Below are 15,993 nucleotides of genomic sequence, written 5' to 3'. Positions count from 1 at the left end.
TGTGTTTGGGATATGCATGTGTGTACTTATTCTTGAAGCAACATTTATACACATTTTAAATGATTATCCTCCAAAGTCATAGGGTTTAGTAACATACTTTAATATATAATTTCTTAAGCATTTTTTAATAAAATACAGATATATAATTATAATTATCAATGCATGTATGTAATTTAATATAATGATAAAAGCCTAGTCATTGAAGTGACATGTGATTAATATTTTTAGTATAATCTAAAGGAAACATTTGTACATTATTGTTAAATCAGAAAAAAAAGATTAATACTCATATTGTGGTTTCATCTCAAATCACCAACAGCAAAAAGGAAAGTGCTTTCCTTATTAATATACATAGGTATAGATCATTACTTCTATGTTTTCTGAAGATGGAAAACACTTTTTCTTCTTGAATTATACCAAGCACTAAGGCTGAGATGTACTCATGAGGACTTTTCCCAAATCTTTGTCAAGTCATTAATATCCTTCACAAATATCTTATACAGATATACCCACTGGAAATATTTCACATCCCTTCATGCCAATCCTAAATTTAAAATTAAATTGATGAACTGTTATAGAATGCATGAGAAAACTTATTGATATCTATCAAGAGTCACATCCTGTGCAAATCCTGTTGAAACAGTAATCCCCAAAACATCTAACAGCCTGTGCTGTTTTAAAGTGAAGAAAATCAGGAGCTCCACTGTTTCCCCATCTAGAGACGAGGGATGAGTTAAAGCAACTCTGTTTAGCACTGAAAGGCAGGAACACCGCTTTAGTTGGGAAAATATATGAACTGAAATGAGTCGATGGACAGACACATTGTTTTAGTCTTCTCAACAGACCTAAGGTAATGCTCCTCACCATGCATTCTTAGCCTTTCCTATTCATCTCATAATGAGCTAGCAAGGTTCGTTGTTTTGAAATTTTGAATCATATATACTTTATTTTAGGGATTTAAAAAAAAATCAATGTGTTCTCATGTCTTCAGTTTCAAGGTTTAAAATGCTGTTGAGGTTAAAAGTTTTATAGCTCCTTTATCATAATTAGTATCTTCCGCCTTAGTCCTCCAGGAGGGCCTTCAGAGTAATGGGCTTTGGCCTTTGCACTACAGCCCCCAAAAGACAGATAGCTGGAGATAACCCCCTGAAATTCCTCACAGCGTCATTTAACACCATTAAGGTCTAGGATCTATCTGTTTTGGCGAAAGACTCAGACAGAGGGGCAAGGTTAAGGAGGGAAGAGGTTTCAATTTGTAGGAGTTACAAACATAAATAAGTAGCATAAATGCCTCTTTCATTACTTATAGATCATGAATCAGGGATCTCAAAGCAAGATAGAAAAAACATCCTGAATAGAGAACCACGCTATAGAAATCTAAGGGATGGCTGACAATATTATTCCTCTTGATTTAAAAAGATAGACATATCCAGTGGAATCAAAGAATTTGAGGTGGCTTTATTTTCTTTTTTTCCATTCCACTCATATATTACCTTCCTACTGAAAACTGGAACTTAAAAATGTTTATAGAACATTCTTTAATGGTCTACTTAATAAACTAAATAAAATGAGCAAAAAAATCCAAAATACTAGGAATTTATTCTCTGCCGATGAATAAATATCCTTATATGCCCAATGGAAAAAAAAATCGCAAGCCTCTCTTCCACTTTCCTTAAGAAAATAATTATCATGGGTTATGGATTTTTACAGAATTACAGTCATCTAACATCTGTGATAAGGGCAAGCAGGAACACGAAAGGTAATCCTCCATGATTATAACTACTTCAGAACTCCTGCTAAGACTTCAACTGGCTTTTGCATTTCAGTTTCTCACACTGTGCCCAATAATAACAGAAATCACAAGAGTCTGTGTGCTGGTTATCAACACTCAAGTATGAAACTGCATAGAGCATTTTTTTTTTTTTGGATAAATTGTTATAAGTCTTAGTCTAGTTAGTGGCATTGCCAAGTTTTAAGTATCACTAATGTTTGGTTTTTGAAACAGTCTGAGAACTCTGGTTAAACACACTACATTTATGCCAATACTCTGCGCAACTGGATGAAACAGGGGAGAGAAAAAAAACAGAGGGAGGATGTGGTTTTGTAGGCTTCAAAACTCCACATGCTATGTACAGTATACATATATAGCACAGATAATTACGATCTCACCATGAGAAAGTAAAAAAACTCAGTGAGCTTTCATTTTCCATTATATGTATATTTTACAAGTTACTGATAGTTTCTTTTCACATTGCTTTCAAAAATAGAAAAAGAAAACGAAGAAAGGAAATACATTAGATCAATCTGAATGTAGTTTAACTTAAAGGCTTCATCAGACCATATGTGCAGACACTTGAGATGATGACAGAGTTAAGCTTCCTAGGGTCCTAGAGTCAAAGAAACTCTGCTGACCCCCACTGCTAAGCAGGTGCACTCCTTCCACAGGGGGCAACATCTGCCGATCAGTCATGGTCCCACTTGGTGAGGACCCCAAGAAACTTCCTTGGGAAGAAACAATTTTCTCAGGACTGGCCGCGAGCTTGGGGGATGTGGAGAAGTTGTATCCGTACAAGGCACAGGGGCTGTGTAACCTGAACGTGTTATAGGAACCCTGATGCGTCTGGTTAGCAGCAAAGGCATTGCTGGAGGGTGAAGGCATGATGTACTGGAGCTGGGGGGACATCCCCGGAATCTGCATGGAGAGGCTGGTCTGTGGGCAGCTGAAGGTGTCCCCATCCGCACCACCCATGGACATGTTCACGGAAGCACTGCCGCTCACGCCCACATAGGAGGGAGTCCTGGGCGGGGCGAAGGTCTCGCTGGTCTGGTTAGTAAGCCGATTGTAGGTCTCGGCCAAGGACGTGCTGTATCGATTGAGGGTGAGGCCGGACCGGGCACAGGCAGAGTAGTCAGCTGGGGCCAGACTACACAGCTGGCTGGTATTAGGCCCCAGATGGAAGGCAGGAGAGGAGCAAGGGGAGCCAGACAGAAGATGAGGGTGCGTGGCAGCGACGCCATTGCCAGAGCCTTGGAGTAAGGTGGAGGAACTTGTATTTCCTACAAAAGAAGATGAAATGTAAAGATCAGTGACTCCACAGCCATTTTTTCCTTTCAATTTTGCAAAAAGGAGCCTGACACTGCTTGTTACAAGGGATGCTACAAAGATGAAAAAGGGACAGTTTCAGCTCCCAAAGAATCAGAATTGAATTGAACTCAGAAACTATTTTAAACAGATCCTCTCAATATCTTCAAGGCAAATTATCTTCTCAGAAAATGATGTCTTTTTTATTGGAGAAATAATAGGACTCTGCCACACAGAATTTCACATTTTCTTCCTCAATTAGCTCTCTTGAAGTTTTCTCATTTACTTTAATATAAATGCTGACTTCCTCAGCAACTTTATAAAATATAAATTTCATCTCTGTATTTTGCTACAAAAGTGTAACCATGGCCTCTCTATTATCTTTCCTTTCACCATTTCTTTCAGCAGTGCTTGCTCTAGATCAATATGTTTCCTCGCAAGAAAAAGAAGGAATTCAAAGGAAAGAGCCGAACTGGTCAAAGGCACTTCCTGCCTCAAACATGCCTCCAGTTGGCCACTGAAAGTCTGTGTGCATCAATGGCCGTAATATGCAGGGCTTGGCTATTGCAACAGGCAACAGTCTAGAATATCACAATTTTCTATTCCGACCAGAAACAGGTTTGGTGAATTACATGCTAACATAAGAGCAGACATTCAGCAAACAGTCCTGTGAAACAGAGAGGGTGGTTAGCCCTCCATCCAATTAGAACAGTGATGATGGCTAACTCTCCTCTCTGGATTTTCTGGCAGATTGGTGTTTTCAAACTTGACAGAACTTAGGGAGAGAGAATTCCAACAGACTAGACAGGCTGTAAAACCTTCACTGCACTAGCGACAGTGTTTTATATGGCTTCTCAAAATAATCTAAAAGCCCAACCCAACCAATGATAATTATCTAAAACACAGCACATTAAATCCTCACTAGGGAGCTGGGCAGGATCAGGAGTGAGCAGCCTGAACGTGGGAGTAGGCTGAGAGTCCTACCTACACTGGGCAAGGAAGGAAGCACCGTTCCTTTCTGTGCACTCCCTCTAGGAAACACTCGCTCTGGGCTTGCGAGAAATACTCAGAGGTGAGGCCAGGGGGTTCTGCCCAATCGTGCATGACCTTCTCAACAGAAATCCAACAGGAGAACCTTGTCAAGAAGCAATTCTGGTGAAGTAAGAGAAGAAAGAAACTGGCAAGAAAGGGTGAACTAGAACCAGCAATAGCACTTTTTTGAGAGATGCATGCAGCACCAGTGCCCCCTGGTCCATTTCTAATTTTAATAAGAGATTTAAGGTGAGGTTAAAGGTCATGAAATATATAACCATCCAAACACATAGAAGACTTAACCTAAGACCACAGCAGTCATTTTTCCCGGTCCACTGCCATACCACACAGGAAAAGATGGATCCTGTCACAGGAGGGTGCTGCTGAGGAGGTCGCCACTGCAGATGTAAAGGATGACTCGCACATTTTCCCATGCCTGACCTTCTAGGCGGGAACGGGCTGTTCATGTGACTGGAAGACTCTGTGATTTACCTTGCTTGGGAATTCCAGGAATGTCTTCAAAGGTGAGAGTCCGTAGTGAAGGTCTCCAGAATGCATATGACTCCACAAGAGCTTCCAAACCCATTCTAAATGGAAGGATGAAGATGGGGGTGGACAAAAGAAGCCGCGTTAGGGGCACTGGAGCTTTCCTCAGTAATAAGCAGCTCAGGCGACAGCGGTGGTGCTGACAGTGCCCCCCACAAGGGCAGGTTAGAGGCTTGGCACGGACAGAAGGAAATGCTTCAGAGATGCTCTGCCATTCCGTCACTAGGAGCATAACAGGATGGAAACCACCCAAGAAGTCCTGTTAATGTTAGAAAACTAAGCCAATCTCGGAGGATAAAAATCTGCCCATTGGGCTGAGAGGTTGAGGTGAACAGTGGCCATCCTAGCTGCTGTGACTCCAAGCCTCTGCTGTGATCTGGAACTCACGCCTTCTCCCTGTTAGACTAAGTCTCCCTCCAGTAAGGATGCCTCTGCCACAAAAGCATGCCCTGCAAAACTATCTCCTTCCTAAGAGGCATTTCTGCCCATCATTTCTGTTGCCTGGGCAGCCTGCTGAGAAAAGCACTCTCGATCTCCACCACACCTACTGCGGCCAGGGTGGGCTCTCACTTCAGCAACAGTGGGTCTGAGGGAGAGCACAGCCTCTCAGCCCACTGTGCAGGAGGATCACAGGAAAGTGGTTTCACAGGGTGGCAAAGGATTGCAGTTAGCATTAGCATCAAACATTATTTTTAAATCCCTTAATGAATGGATACTTAAAGAGACAAGACTAATTGGTTATGGACTATTTACATGACATATGTATATTTTTTTAAAAAGGCAACTTCTCTAAAAACATGCATAAATGTATGCATCTCCTACCACAGATGATTTAAAGTCTTCCCATTCTTATATCAATAACTAAGTCCTCTAGGTTCTGGAAATGAGGCCCTTTATTCAACAAGCCCATTCTCAAGACCTCACCACTCTTCCCTCAACCACCTCAGCCTTAACTCATTAATCTAGATAACATTGTGCTTTTCGTAAAATATACAGCTCCACTGTAGGAAATGGCTGCTACCTGAGTGTCAAACAATATTCAGACAATTCCTATGATTGTTATTTTTACTAATTTTTATTTATTGATTTTAGAAAAAGAGGAAGAGAGAGAAAAAGACAGAAACATTGATCTATTCCTGTATGTGCCCTGAACAGGGATCAAAAATATAACCTTTGTGAATGGGAGGATGCTCTAAACAACCAAGCTATCCAGAAAGGGCTCCTATGATTGTTAGATACAGTTTTACTTAATACAGATAATCTGTATTCAATGCTGATATTAAAGAAGGATCTACCTTTAATAGTTTAGAATCAATGTGCTGCCTCCCCTGCATTCTCTAAGAAATGAACTATGAAGTGAGACTGCAGAAAACCCCTCTGCCACCAGAGTCACAACACCTAGCAACACCCACGGTAAGTGATGCGTGTGGATAAAATCATCTCACACAGCCTGCCCTTCTCTTCTAAGGTTTTACACATTAAACTTGTTTCATTAGAGAGTTCAGGGTACATACCCATTAACATGCTGATTTCTGTCATGACTCCATAAAGAGTATGACTACTCCATCTTAGCGACGGGAGACAGCTGTGTGTGTGTGTGCGTGTGTGTGCGTGTGTGTGTGTGTTGGTACATGGACAGGCTTGCACATATGAATCATCCTCATAAGAAACTACACATGGACCTGACTCATCTCTGGATTCACAGGTTCAGAGAAGACCAGGCTCAGCTGCTCTGGGAGTATTTCCAAGAGCCGTCACCAGTGCCGCACAGGTGCTGGAACAGGGCTGCCAAAGGGGAGCGCAGGGCAGAGTGGGCCCGCCCGTGCCTTACCTGGGCTGCACTGAGAGTGGAGGACAGACCCTGGCTCCAAATGCAGTCAATGTGCCAGAGGGCAGGGCGTGAACTATTCAGTAGTAAGGACCCTGGAAAGAGGGTCAGGAGAACTGAGTTGTGACAACTCACTAAAACTCACTATCTGATCTTAAGTAATTGAAGTAACTGGACTTACATTTCCCACAAAATGAGGATTAGAATACAAAAGCTATAAATCCTGTCCTAGCTCTAACATTGTTTGCTACTAAGTGATTTTTCCCTAACCAGGTATTGTATCTGTGGCTGACCACAAGCCAGCCTGTAATACTTGTAGTGTGAAACAGCAGCCTCAAGAAAAATATCAATCCCTCCAAATTAAATCACTTGTAGATATGTCACCTTCAGAACCTCTACTGAGTAATGTTTTATGTACATTAAAGTTTAATCTGGGGTGAGTTTGGTAGTGTGCATGTCATGTAATACTCCACTAACGAATGCTAGGTGCTGTTTAGCCAGTTACTCTATATTGAGCTTGTACTAAATCTGCATGGCTTTCTAGAAAGAAGCTTTTTTAAATGCTAAAGAATGTTAGGACACAGTTTTGTATAAAACTACTTTTTTATTACCACACCAATTAGTTTTAGTAATTATAGTTTTAAATATTAAAGATACCAAAGTAATCATGAAGTGGTCTCAAAGGAAATTTACTAAAAGGTAATTAATGAGCAGCCACTGAACTTAGCAATTTATTAACTATAGAGATGAGCATTGCTGTATTACTTGCATTAGCAGTGTAAACTTTATTATGTTTTGAATACAAATCTGTAAACTAAATTCTTAGGGAGGAGTTATTGATCATCCCACGCATAGAACCCTAAGCTTTAAAGAGGTTCTGAAGGTGACATATCTACAAGTGATCTAATTTGGAGGTATTGATATTTTTCTTGAGGCTGCTGTTTCACACTACAAGTTCCAGAAAGGATTTCAGATATTTTGCAGGAAATAGTTATAAAATATTTATTAGCTGAATCTGGACTTTTTTTTTTTAAAGCCTTCCTTTTCTCCAGTAATGGAGACTTTTCCCATCTAGTTAAAGAAAAGATAAAAGGCACCTCCTGCAGGAGTATAGCGAAGGCGATAATTTATACAAGATGCCTTTGAACAATTTCCACATTTTATCACCACTCTAATTTATGCTATCAAATGGCCAAGTTTATTTAGTAAACTGGTTATGTTTCTCCTGAAGTATTTAAAGAGAAGAAATTTTTGTACCTTCCTGAGTAAAAGATTTTATAGGGTCAAACTTAAGGCCTAACTGAAGAATGTAACTATTCTCAGCACATAAATTCTCTTTCGCGTAGCAAATGTCTTGCAGGAGAGCTTGTAAGGGCTGAAGCTACTGATTCCTATAAAATAGGTTGTACAATCATAATAGCCAGGAAGGGATAATTTTTAATTAAAGCAAATTGTTTTATAAAATTCAAAAAAATCACAAGTCCATGTTTATCTCCTGTCCTGCTTGATTCATTTATTTCATATATGGGAAAAATTAAAAATAGAATTTGCATTAAAAAGCAGTAACAACAGAACAATAGAACCAAGGGTGTTAAAGAAAAATACTGAACTTTTTCTCATGGGCTTTTTCCCTACTAATTTGTAAAAAAATGTCATTCCTCTCCCAAGCCCTCAGCATCAATGTACTCTCCAAGTTTTAAATATAACTCAGGTTATTTATTATTTTTAATGAAAAATAATACATAAATTAGAAAGCTTTAAAGCTGATCAAATTCACTGTCTTCCCAGTAAGTGTCTTTTGAATTTCTCAATGGAAAATGTTACAATCTGATATTTTTAAGTGGGGAATATTGGTTTATAGCTATTTAACATTCCAAGACAAGCACGGAAGAGCTTATATATGAGAAGAAGAAATAATTTTACTCAGAAGAAAAGTGAAACTATTCATTTCACTAACAAGAAAGCTATATATAGGCTCAACATGGTTTCCCTGTACTAAGCAATTATTTAAACATTTGAAGCAAAATAAAAATTTTAAAGTTTTTACAAAATTTGAAAGTGTTAAAATATAATTCATTATTTTCTGTATATCTGTTCAAAACTCTAAAAGGTGTAGAGTCAGGAAAGAAAGAGTAGTAAGCACTGTGGATACCATGCCTATATATCCCTGAAACAGTCAAAGGGAAAAAAAATAGTCATCATAAACCTAGCATTTTGACCTCACCAAACAATACACTTAGTAGTTGACCAAAGCCACTGATTTTCTTTACTGATCAAACTTAAAAAAAAACAGGTAGGTGCCTTTTCATTATGCTGACATTTCTAGAAATCTTCCTGAAAACTTGTCATATGCATCCTATCATCTCACTTCTTCTTGTCAGTTTATTCACTGTTATTGTCCAGCCAAAATATGCCTTTTAAAATATTTTTAAATGTATTACTTCAAGAATGAATCAACAGCATGTAAGCAATGTGACTGCCCCCACTCACTGTCAACAGCAATAAGGTCTTCTTGCTAGAGCTATCCTGCTGGAGAGTTTGGACATAGTTCCCAGCTGTGTACTCTCAAACCTCAGTGCTTAAATTTTAGTACATGTATTTTCTGCTTAAAATATATATAAATGACCTGAAATTTATATAAGACTCTTAACTGGATAAATACTATTCTGCTACAACCAAAACCACAAGAAGATTTCATGAAAGTATTTGTCGAAGTAGAAAAGGAGTCTTCTCAAAGGCTCTCTTCAGTCACCTCACCAGTAACCATCTAGTTACTATATTATTCAACTTTCAGAAACTCCTCTGAAAAGCAAAGCTAACTAGGAGCTAATGTAACATAATAAAAGTCAAGCAAATTTCTTCTCCACATTGAAACAGACATCTAAAAACAGAATAATTTCAATGCACAAATATCGTAGCACAGAAACAGATGAAAATCTTCCTACAGATTGAAGAATTTCAGAGGGAAGCCCTGTCATTAATCATGTTGATCTACCTGCACCACGTACTCTTGTCATAGTATTTTACTTGCCTTTTAGTCCTCACATTGCATGGTGTTAAATCAACACCATTGCATAGAAAGATGAAATCAAATCTCTGCAAGCACTTGAATGTATTCTGAGAAAAGGTCTCTGTCTACACCTGCCTTGCCCAATTAATCAGCTGAAAGAACTAAAAATCTGGACTACTACCTGATTGTCTTCTCTATAATTTTAAATGAAATTGTCCCTAAAATAAGATAAATGGAGATTTTGATTTCATGTAGACATAACCTATCAATACCAAGTTTTCAAAGAGTATTAGAATAATTTCTGGAGTACAGTAATAAAAATTTCTCAAATACTTTTTTAAAAAACAAAATGCTTTTAAAAACATTTAAGTCAAAGCCTTACCCTTAAAAGGCATCTGGAGAACGTTAGTCTGTTATTACTCTCCACTACTATCAACAGTTATTTTAGAAAATGTTGCACTGAACTGTATTGGAATAAAATCATATCAATAAATTAAAAAAGTCTTGGCACACAGACTAGGGTGATCTGCTTTTTGATAAAAGTAATAGAGTGGAATTCATTATTGTAGCTCTCCCACTTAGTACAAACACCATAAAACACGACACAGAAAAAATAAACAAGTGTGTGGCTATCAGCAGAGCCAAGACAAATTTGGAAACTAAAGAACATCAGCTTTCTTGGCAATGGGAAGCAGTTCCATATTCTAGTTGGAAATTTGAAGGAACAAGAGACCCCGCCATATTCTGAAGACAGAATCAATAGATAGTTGTGACATCACTGAGCAAATTCTAAACCAAGGGCCGAAGCAGAGAGGACACTGAAGCTTCTGGGCCTGTAAGGCAGGTTCCTCAAGGCCCCTTGAGAGGCAGCATGTGCTGCATACCCTGAGAACTTCCATTTTCACCCCAGCACCACACATCAAAGTTCACCTTAAGAATGGGCTTGCCACAACAAGGCCCTGGCCGGTTGGCTCAGCGGTAGAGCATCATCCAGTGTGTGGAAGTCCTGGGTTTGATTCCTGAACAAGGCACACAGGAGAGGCATCCATCTGCCTCTCCACCCTTCCCTCTCTCCTTTCTCTCTATATCTCTCTTCTCTTGCAGCCAAGGCTCCACTGGAGCAAAGTTGAGCGCTGAGGATGGCTGGGTGCCCTCTGCCTCAGGCACTAGAATGATTCCATCGCAATGGAGCAAGGGCCCCAGATGGGCAGAGCATCGCCCCCTAGTGGACATGCCAGGTGAATCCTGGCCAGGTGCATGCGGGAGTCTGTCTGCCTCCCCACTTCTCACTTCAGAAAAATAGAAAGAAAGAAAAAAAAAAAGAATGGGCATGCACACACAACACTGCACCTAAAAATAAGTTATAACCAAGGCCCCAGTATACAAACACATTTTTTAAATCCTCATCAGAAATGATTTCAAAATCATGTCAGTAAATTTAACTGTTTACTTTGTAATGAAAAATTTGTGATGGACAATTCACAATAAAAACAATCAAATAAATTTATCACAGTCAAAATGTTCTTCACTAACACTTACCTGTTACGCCCAGAGTCTCGGAAGCCTTTGGCAAATGGATTCCTATCTATCTTCAAGCGAGTAATCTGCAGAGTAGGGAAAAAATCACTTCAGATCTTATTATAAGTGTCAAGTAAGGTTATTAAAAATGGAAATGATGGAAGAACTACAAATAATTGCAAAATTAAGTGTCAGAAGATTCTATTATGTTCCTCTCTCACTTCTCAGCAAAGCTACGTAGAAGAAAATTTCAGAAATCATCCAGGCATTTATCTGCTATAGAAAAGACATTCCCCCCACATCTAATTCAAGCTCTGTAAATAAAGTTTCCTTTGCTTTTCATAGGCCAAAAGAAAGAGATTCTGAATAGCCAGTTGATAACTTGCCCTTTGTTTTTCAATATCTCTGAACTAAAGTTCTTCCCTTTAACTCTGCCATATGGGTTAGTCCTGTTTCTCTTACAATAGGGGTGATGGGAAACAGCTAATGTCCAACTTCAACTTAACAGCCATTTATATGCTTGAATGTTGTTAAGTTCCTACATATCCTTTTCTTCTTCAGAGTTGGGCAAAATACGCTCCTTTACTGTATTGCTTCTGTGTTTTCCTGTCTCTCCTTGAACCATCTTTATGACTCTCATCTGAAACTTCTCTTTGTTCTTCTTTTATCTGTGGAATTCTGACCTCGCCAGAGGACTACAATGATGCCTATCCAGAGGTAACCCCTATTTGAAGGTTCTAATAGGATTAAACCTTATACATGTAGTAGAAATAAATGTTTTAATTTTATTTAATTTTCTAATTTGTTGACTCAGAGTTAGCTTTTTGCCCACTAAGACCCCAAAATTTGGGGAAAATTTTTTTTTTACAAATAGCCTAATCATCTCCATTAAAAACATTATATCATCTTGAAATTAGAACAAGTAAACAAACATCCCCATCTTTTCTTTCCCCATCTTCACTTCACCCAGAGGGATTGGCAGCCTATTTTGTAAGAAGCACATCATGCTTTATGTCCTAAGTTCCTTGGTTTAGTGGAATCTATAGTTAATTAACATACTTCTGATTGTACCATTTTGGTTGAGGACAAACACTGTGGATAACACTAAGGCAAAGAAAGGCATCTTTGGAAATCCACCTCCAATACCCCTGTGCTTGTTCTCAGCCATTTTCCCATCAGCCATTTATACCTGATACATGAATTCCACATGATAGGGTTTTAGTGTGTGGATAAAACTACATTGTAGATGATATCATGTAAGGCTCTGATAATGAATTTACTATGTCTGCCACTCATTCATTAAAGGAATTCTTTCTTTTCTTTTTTTTTTTTTTTTTTAGTTCATTAAGAGGAGAGGAGGCAGAGACAGACTCCCACATGAGCCCTGGCCTGAATCCACCTGGCAAGCCCACTAGGGAGCGATGCTCTGCCCATCTGGGGTGTTGCTCCATTGCTAAACAATTGAGCTCTTCTTCATGCCTGAGGTGGAGGCCATAGAGCCATCCTCAGCGCCTGGGGCCAACTCGCTCTAATCGAGCCATGGCTTCAGGAAAGGAAGAGAGAGAGAGCACGAGAGAGAAGAGAGGGAGCAGTGGAGAAAAAGATGGGTGCTTCTCCTGTGTGCTCTGACCAGGAATCAAACCCAGGACATCCACAGGTTGGGCAACATTCTACCCCTGAGCCAACTGGCCAGGGCCAAAGTAATTCTTTATGGTAATTCATTATGGTTCAATTCTCTGTTCATTAAATAATGTTGTAAAAGCATTAAATAACTTAAATATTTATTTAAAATAGTATTTTTAAAAAGAGTACAGATTTATATAATAGTGCCTTGTTTAAACAGAGCTATATAGCATGATTACTATTTTCATTACTGACATCTCATCTATTCAGTGCATACCATGTATGCCGTACTCAAGTTTTATGCCTATTATTGTGTTTAATCCTCATAGCAACTTCCATGTAGTTATTATCCCAACTTTATGTTTTCTTTTAAACTGGGGCTTAAGTTTCCTATGATCATAAGGTTTCTTGGTGGTAGAACTGGGCTGGGACCCCAGGCTCTGGAGCCCATGCTGTTAACCAGCAGGCTAGGCTGCTTACCAAATTTCCGTAAGTTCTTCAAAATAGTAGCTGGGAAGTTTAAATATGAACAAGATTGCATTTTATCACTATCAATTACCCTCTTACTGTATCACAGAGGCCAGGAGAAAAATAGCATATTTAAAACAGTTAATTTCTGTGTTCAAGAAAGAGAAAAAGGCAGAGACAAAAGGAAGATAAATCAGGTTGTTTGAAAGGTACTTAAATACTCTGCTTTTTTTCCTCATGCATTACATTTTCCTTTTAAAAAATTCATTTTCTGCACCTACAATATTTTAAGACTATCTCTTCCATATTATCTCCACCCCTTCTAAAGGTTAATTTTTTGTTACTTCCTGAAAGCCTGTATAAAAGCATGACACTGGGAATGTGAGAGGACAGGACAGCTCCAGCTGTAGGACATGTGTCTCCACACAGCTGAGAGCGGATGAGCCTCTCAGCCTTAAAGGAGGTCGCATGGGACAGGATCTACATGTCCTTTAAAAGAACAGAAACCTCAACAGAGAGATTATAAAGTCTTAAAACTTTTAACTGAGATGTATATAAATTTAAAGAGGAATGGAGACTTAAATCTGCTGACAACTGAAATTTTTAATAAAATGTACCTCAGACCACATCAGCCTCAACTACATCCTTATTTCTTATGAAAACTGGCCAGAATTTTGTGGATTAAATAATTGGCTTGATTTAATTATTCACCTACTTGACACAGCTTTAAAAATAAATATACACTTATCTATATAGACAAGGAATATTTCATTTCTCAAATTATTTCCAATTTTAGAATAGGATTATTCCACAATTGCTCATCTCTCAAGCTATAAGTATATGTATCACATTCTATAACAATTAAAGTATATCTTGAAAGAAACAGCCCTTTTTGTTTATAGAAAGACTATAAAGAATAAGTAATTCTGAGATATTTCTTATAATACATGGATTGTAGTTTTAAAATAAAGTGAACAAAATCCCATATTCTATCATACAGTTCTCTTCATATTCCACATGTCTATTTCCTGGGCAATACACACACTTTATAATTTTACTATGACATCATAATTTACTATCTCATAGTGAAAAGTAAACCTACACTGTCAGTCCTGAGACACATTCTTGTCTAAAAAAATCCTCACTAGAGTGGCTTTACTTAGAGAATCACGGGTAAAGAATTTTTACTATAATATATACACCTTGGACATCACATATGACAAATGCTTTATGACCATTCATAATGTTTAGATACAGTAAAAAGAATAGCTAACCTGCTATATACCTATGAAATGAAAAGTCTGCAAAGATACCAATTCCGGGAACAATACCTGCTGATTCTGATAGGCTGTGACAGTTGTGAAGACAGTTTCTGGAAAGGAGAATGCTTTCACTCCCTCCCCGGATGGCACAGGCTTGATGGGAGAAAGATCATCTCCACAGTCTTTACGAATGACATGGACACGTGGTTGGTATTTGTGCATAGAATGAAGAATAATCTATGTCAAGGAAAGAAAAGCCAAATTTATCAGGAACCTCTGCCCAATCTCAACACCATAGCTAAATATTTAATGTGTAAAAGAAATTCTAGTTGGAAATAAAAATTTCCAAAAAATGCAGAAATGCCAAGGTAATAAAGTATATCAAAACTGGAGAAGGGGGTGGGGGCTAGAAAGTTATTTGTAAAATGTGCACAAAAATTTTTTTAAAAATCATTATATAAGTGAAACCCCATGTACAGCCATGTGAACTTAACATCTAGTGTTCTGTTTCTAAAAATATAAAAATAAATTCACAAGTATTTTACTTAAAATGAGTTGAATGCAACAAGAGAGTCCAAACCAATAAAACCAAAAGCGAGATTGAAATGATTATTTAAATTCCATCACACCCATCCCTTAAAAAAATAAGTATTTGCACACCAAGATTTTCTTCAGAGAACATTCTTCTTCTGTAAATGGCTGCAACATGTCTATTCAGGGGCAAAGGAAATTTTAAAGCTAATTTTTAAAGGTCTGCCTTACATGTGGCTCATGAAGTCTTGGATTTGTATGGTGATCCCAGTGTCCATAACTCCATCACAGCAAAGCCTCCGAAACCCAGACACCCGAGGATAGAAAACCTGGCACTCTCAGACTCTGCTGGGGAACCTGATAATATACTTCAACTACCTTCAACCCAACGACTCCACTTATGAGAATTTATCCTAAGGAAATATTCAAAATTCAGAAAGGCATTTCATGTACAAAGATGTGCAGTGCACCAGTTGTAACAGTGGAAAAGCTATAACCACTCACGTGAGTAGATTTGTTAGTTAATGAAAGACAACACAACTAGATAAGGTATTATTCAGCCATTACTAATGCTGTTTAGGACATTTTTAACCACATAACGAAATGCTTCTTTTTAAATCTTACATGATACAAAAAAGGATCCAAGTTGTTTATAAACTTACCACAACTATATAAAAATAGACAGTATTAAGGACCCATACAAAGATATAAACAGTGATCATCTCTGAATGATGGAATTAAGGGACAATTTTCTTTTTCTTTATGTTTTATGCTTTCAAGGTTGAGGATGTGAGGTAAAGAAATAGAATCACCCAATAGGGTGAACTCCATTCAAATATTCATTAATAAGTTTCATTAACAAACCTCTATCTTTTCTGAGCAATACGATTTGAATTCGGGTTTTGGATTGTTAGGAGTTTGGAAGAGAAATGCTTTAACAAAAGTCTTAGAAAAATAGTAGTTGACTTGCCTTATGTTTTTCAGGATCAGGTAGTTTAATACGACAAATCAGAATCTTTGGTCAGCCCAAATACAAATAGCCTTCTACCCAGAGAGTGCATTGCAATTACAAGAGGATGTCTTTACACTCTGA

The 15,993-nt window shown here is 38.1% G+C and overlaps 1 protein-coding gene across 1 annotated transcript in view; it reads right to left on the bottom strand.

Moving 5' to 3' along the window:
- Window positions 1-204: 204 nt before the first annotated feature.
- The window catches only part of TBX18 (T-box transcription factor 18), a 29,212-nt gene continuing 13,423 nt past the window's right edge, over window positions 205-15,993 (bottom strand). Inside the window, exons 5-8 of the mRNA XM_066358930.1 lie at window positions 14,439-14,606; window positions 11,038-11,102; window positions 4,607-4,701; window positions 205-3,057 (exon numbers count right to left, since the gene is read on the bottom strand). Of these exons, the coding sequence (XP_066215027.1) occupies window positions 2,333-3,057; window positions 4,607-4,701; window positions 11,038-11,102; window positions 14,439-14,606 (1,053 nt within the window). The 3' untranslated portion in view covers window positions 205-2,332. The remainder of the gene's footprint in view (window positions 3,058-4,606; window positions 4,702-11,037; window positions 11,103-14,438; window positions 14,607-15,993) is intronic.

Source organism: Saccopteryx leptura, chromosome 1 (genome assembly GCF_036850995.1).
Source record: "Saccopteryx leptura isolate mSacLep1 chromosome 1, mSacLep1_pri_phased_curated, whole genome shotgun sequence".
Classification (NCBI taxonomy): domain Eukaryota; kingdom Metazoa; phylum Chordata; class Mammalia; order Chiroptera; family Emballonuridae; genus Saccopteryx; species Saccopteryx leptura.
The sequence above is the reverse complement of the archived record's forward strand: the minus strand, read 5'-3'. Positions and strand labels throughout refer to the sequence as shown.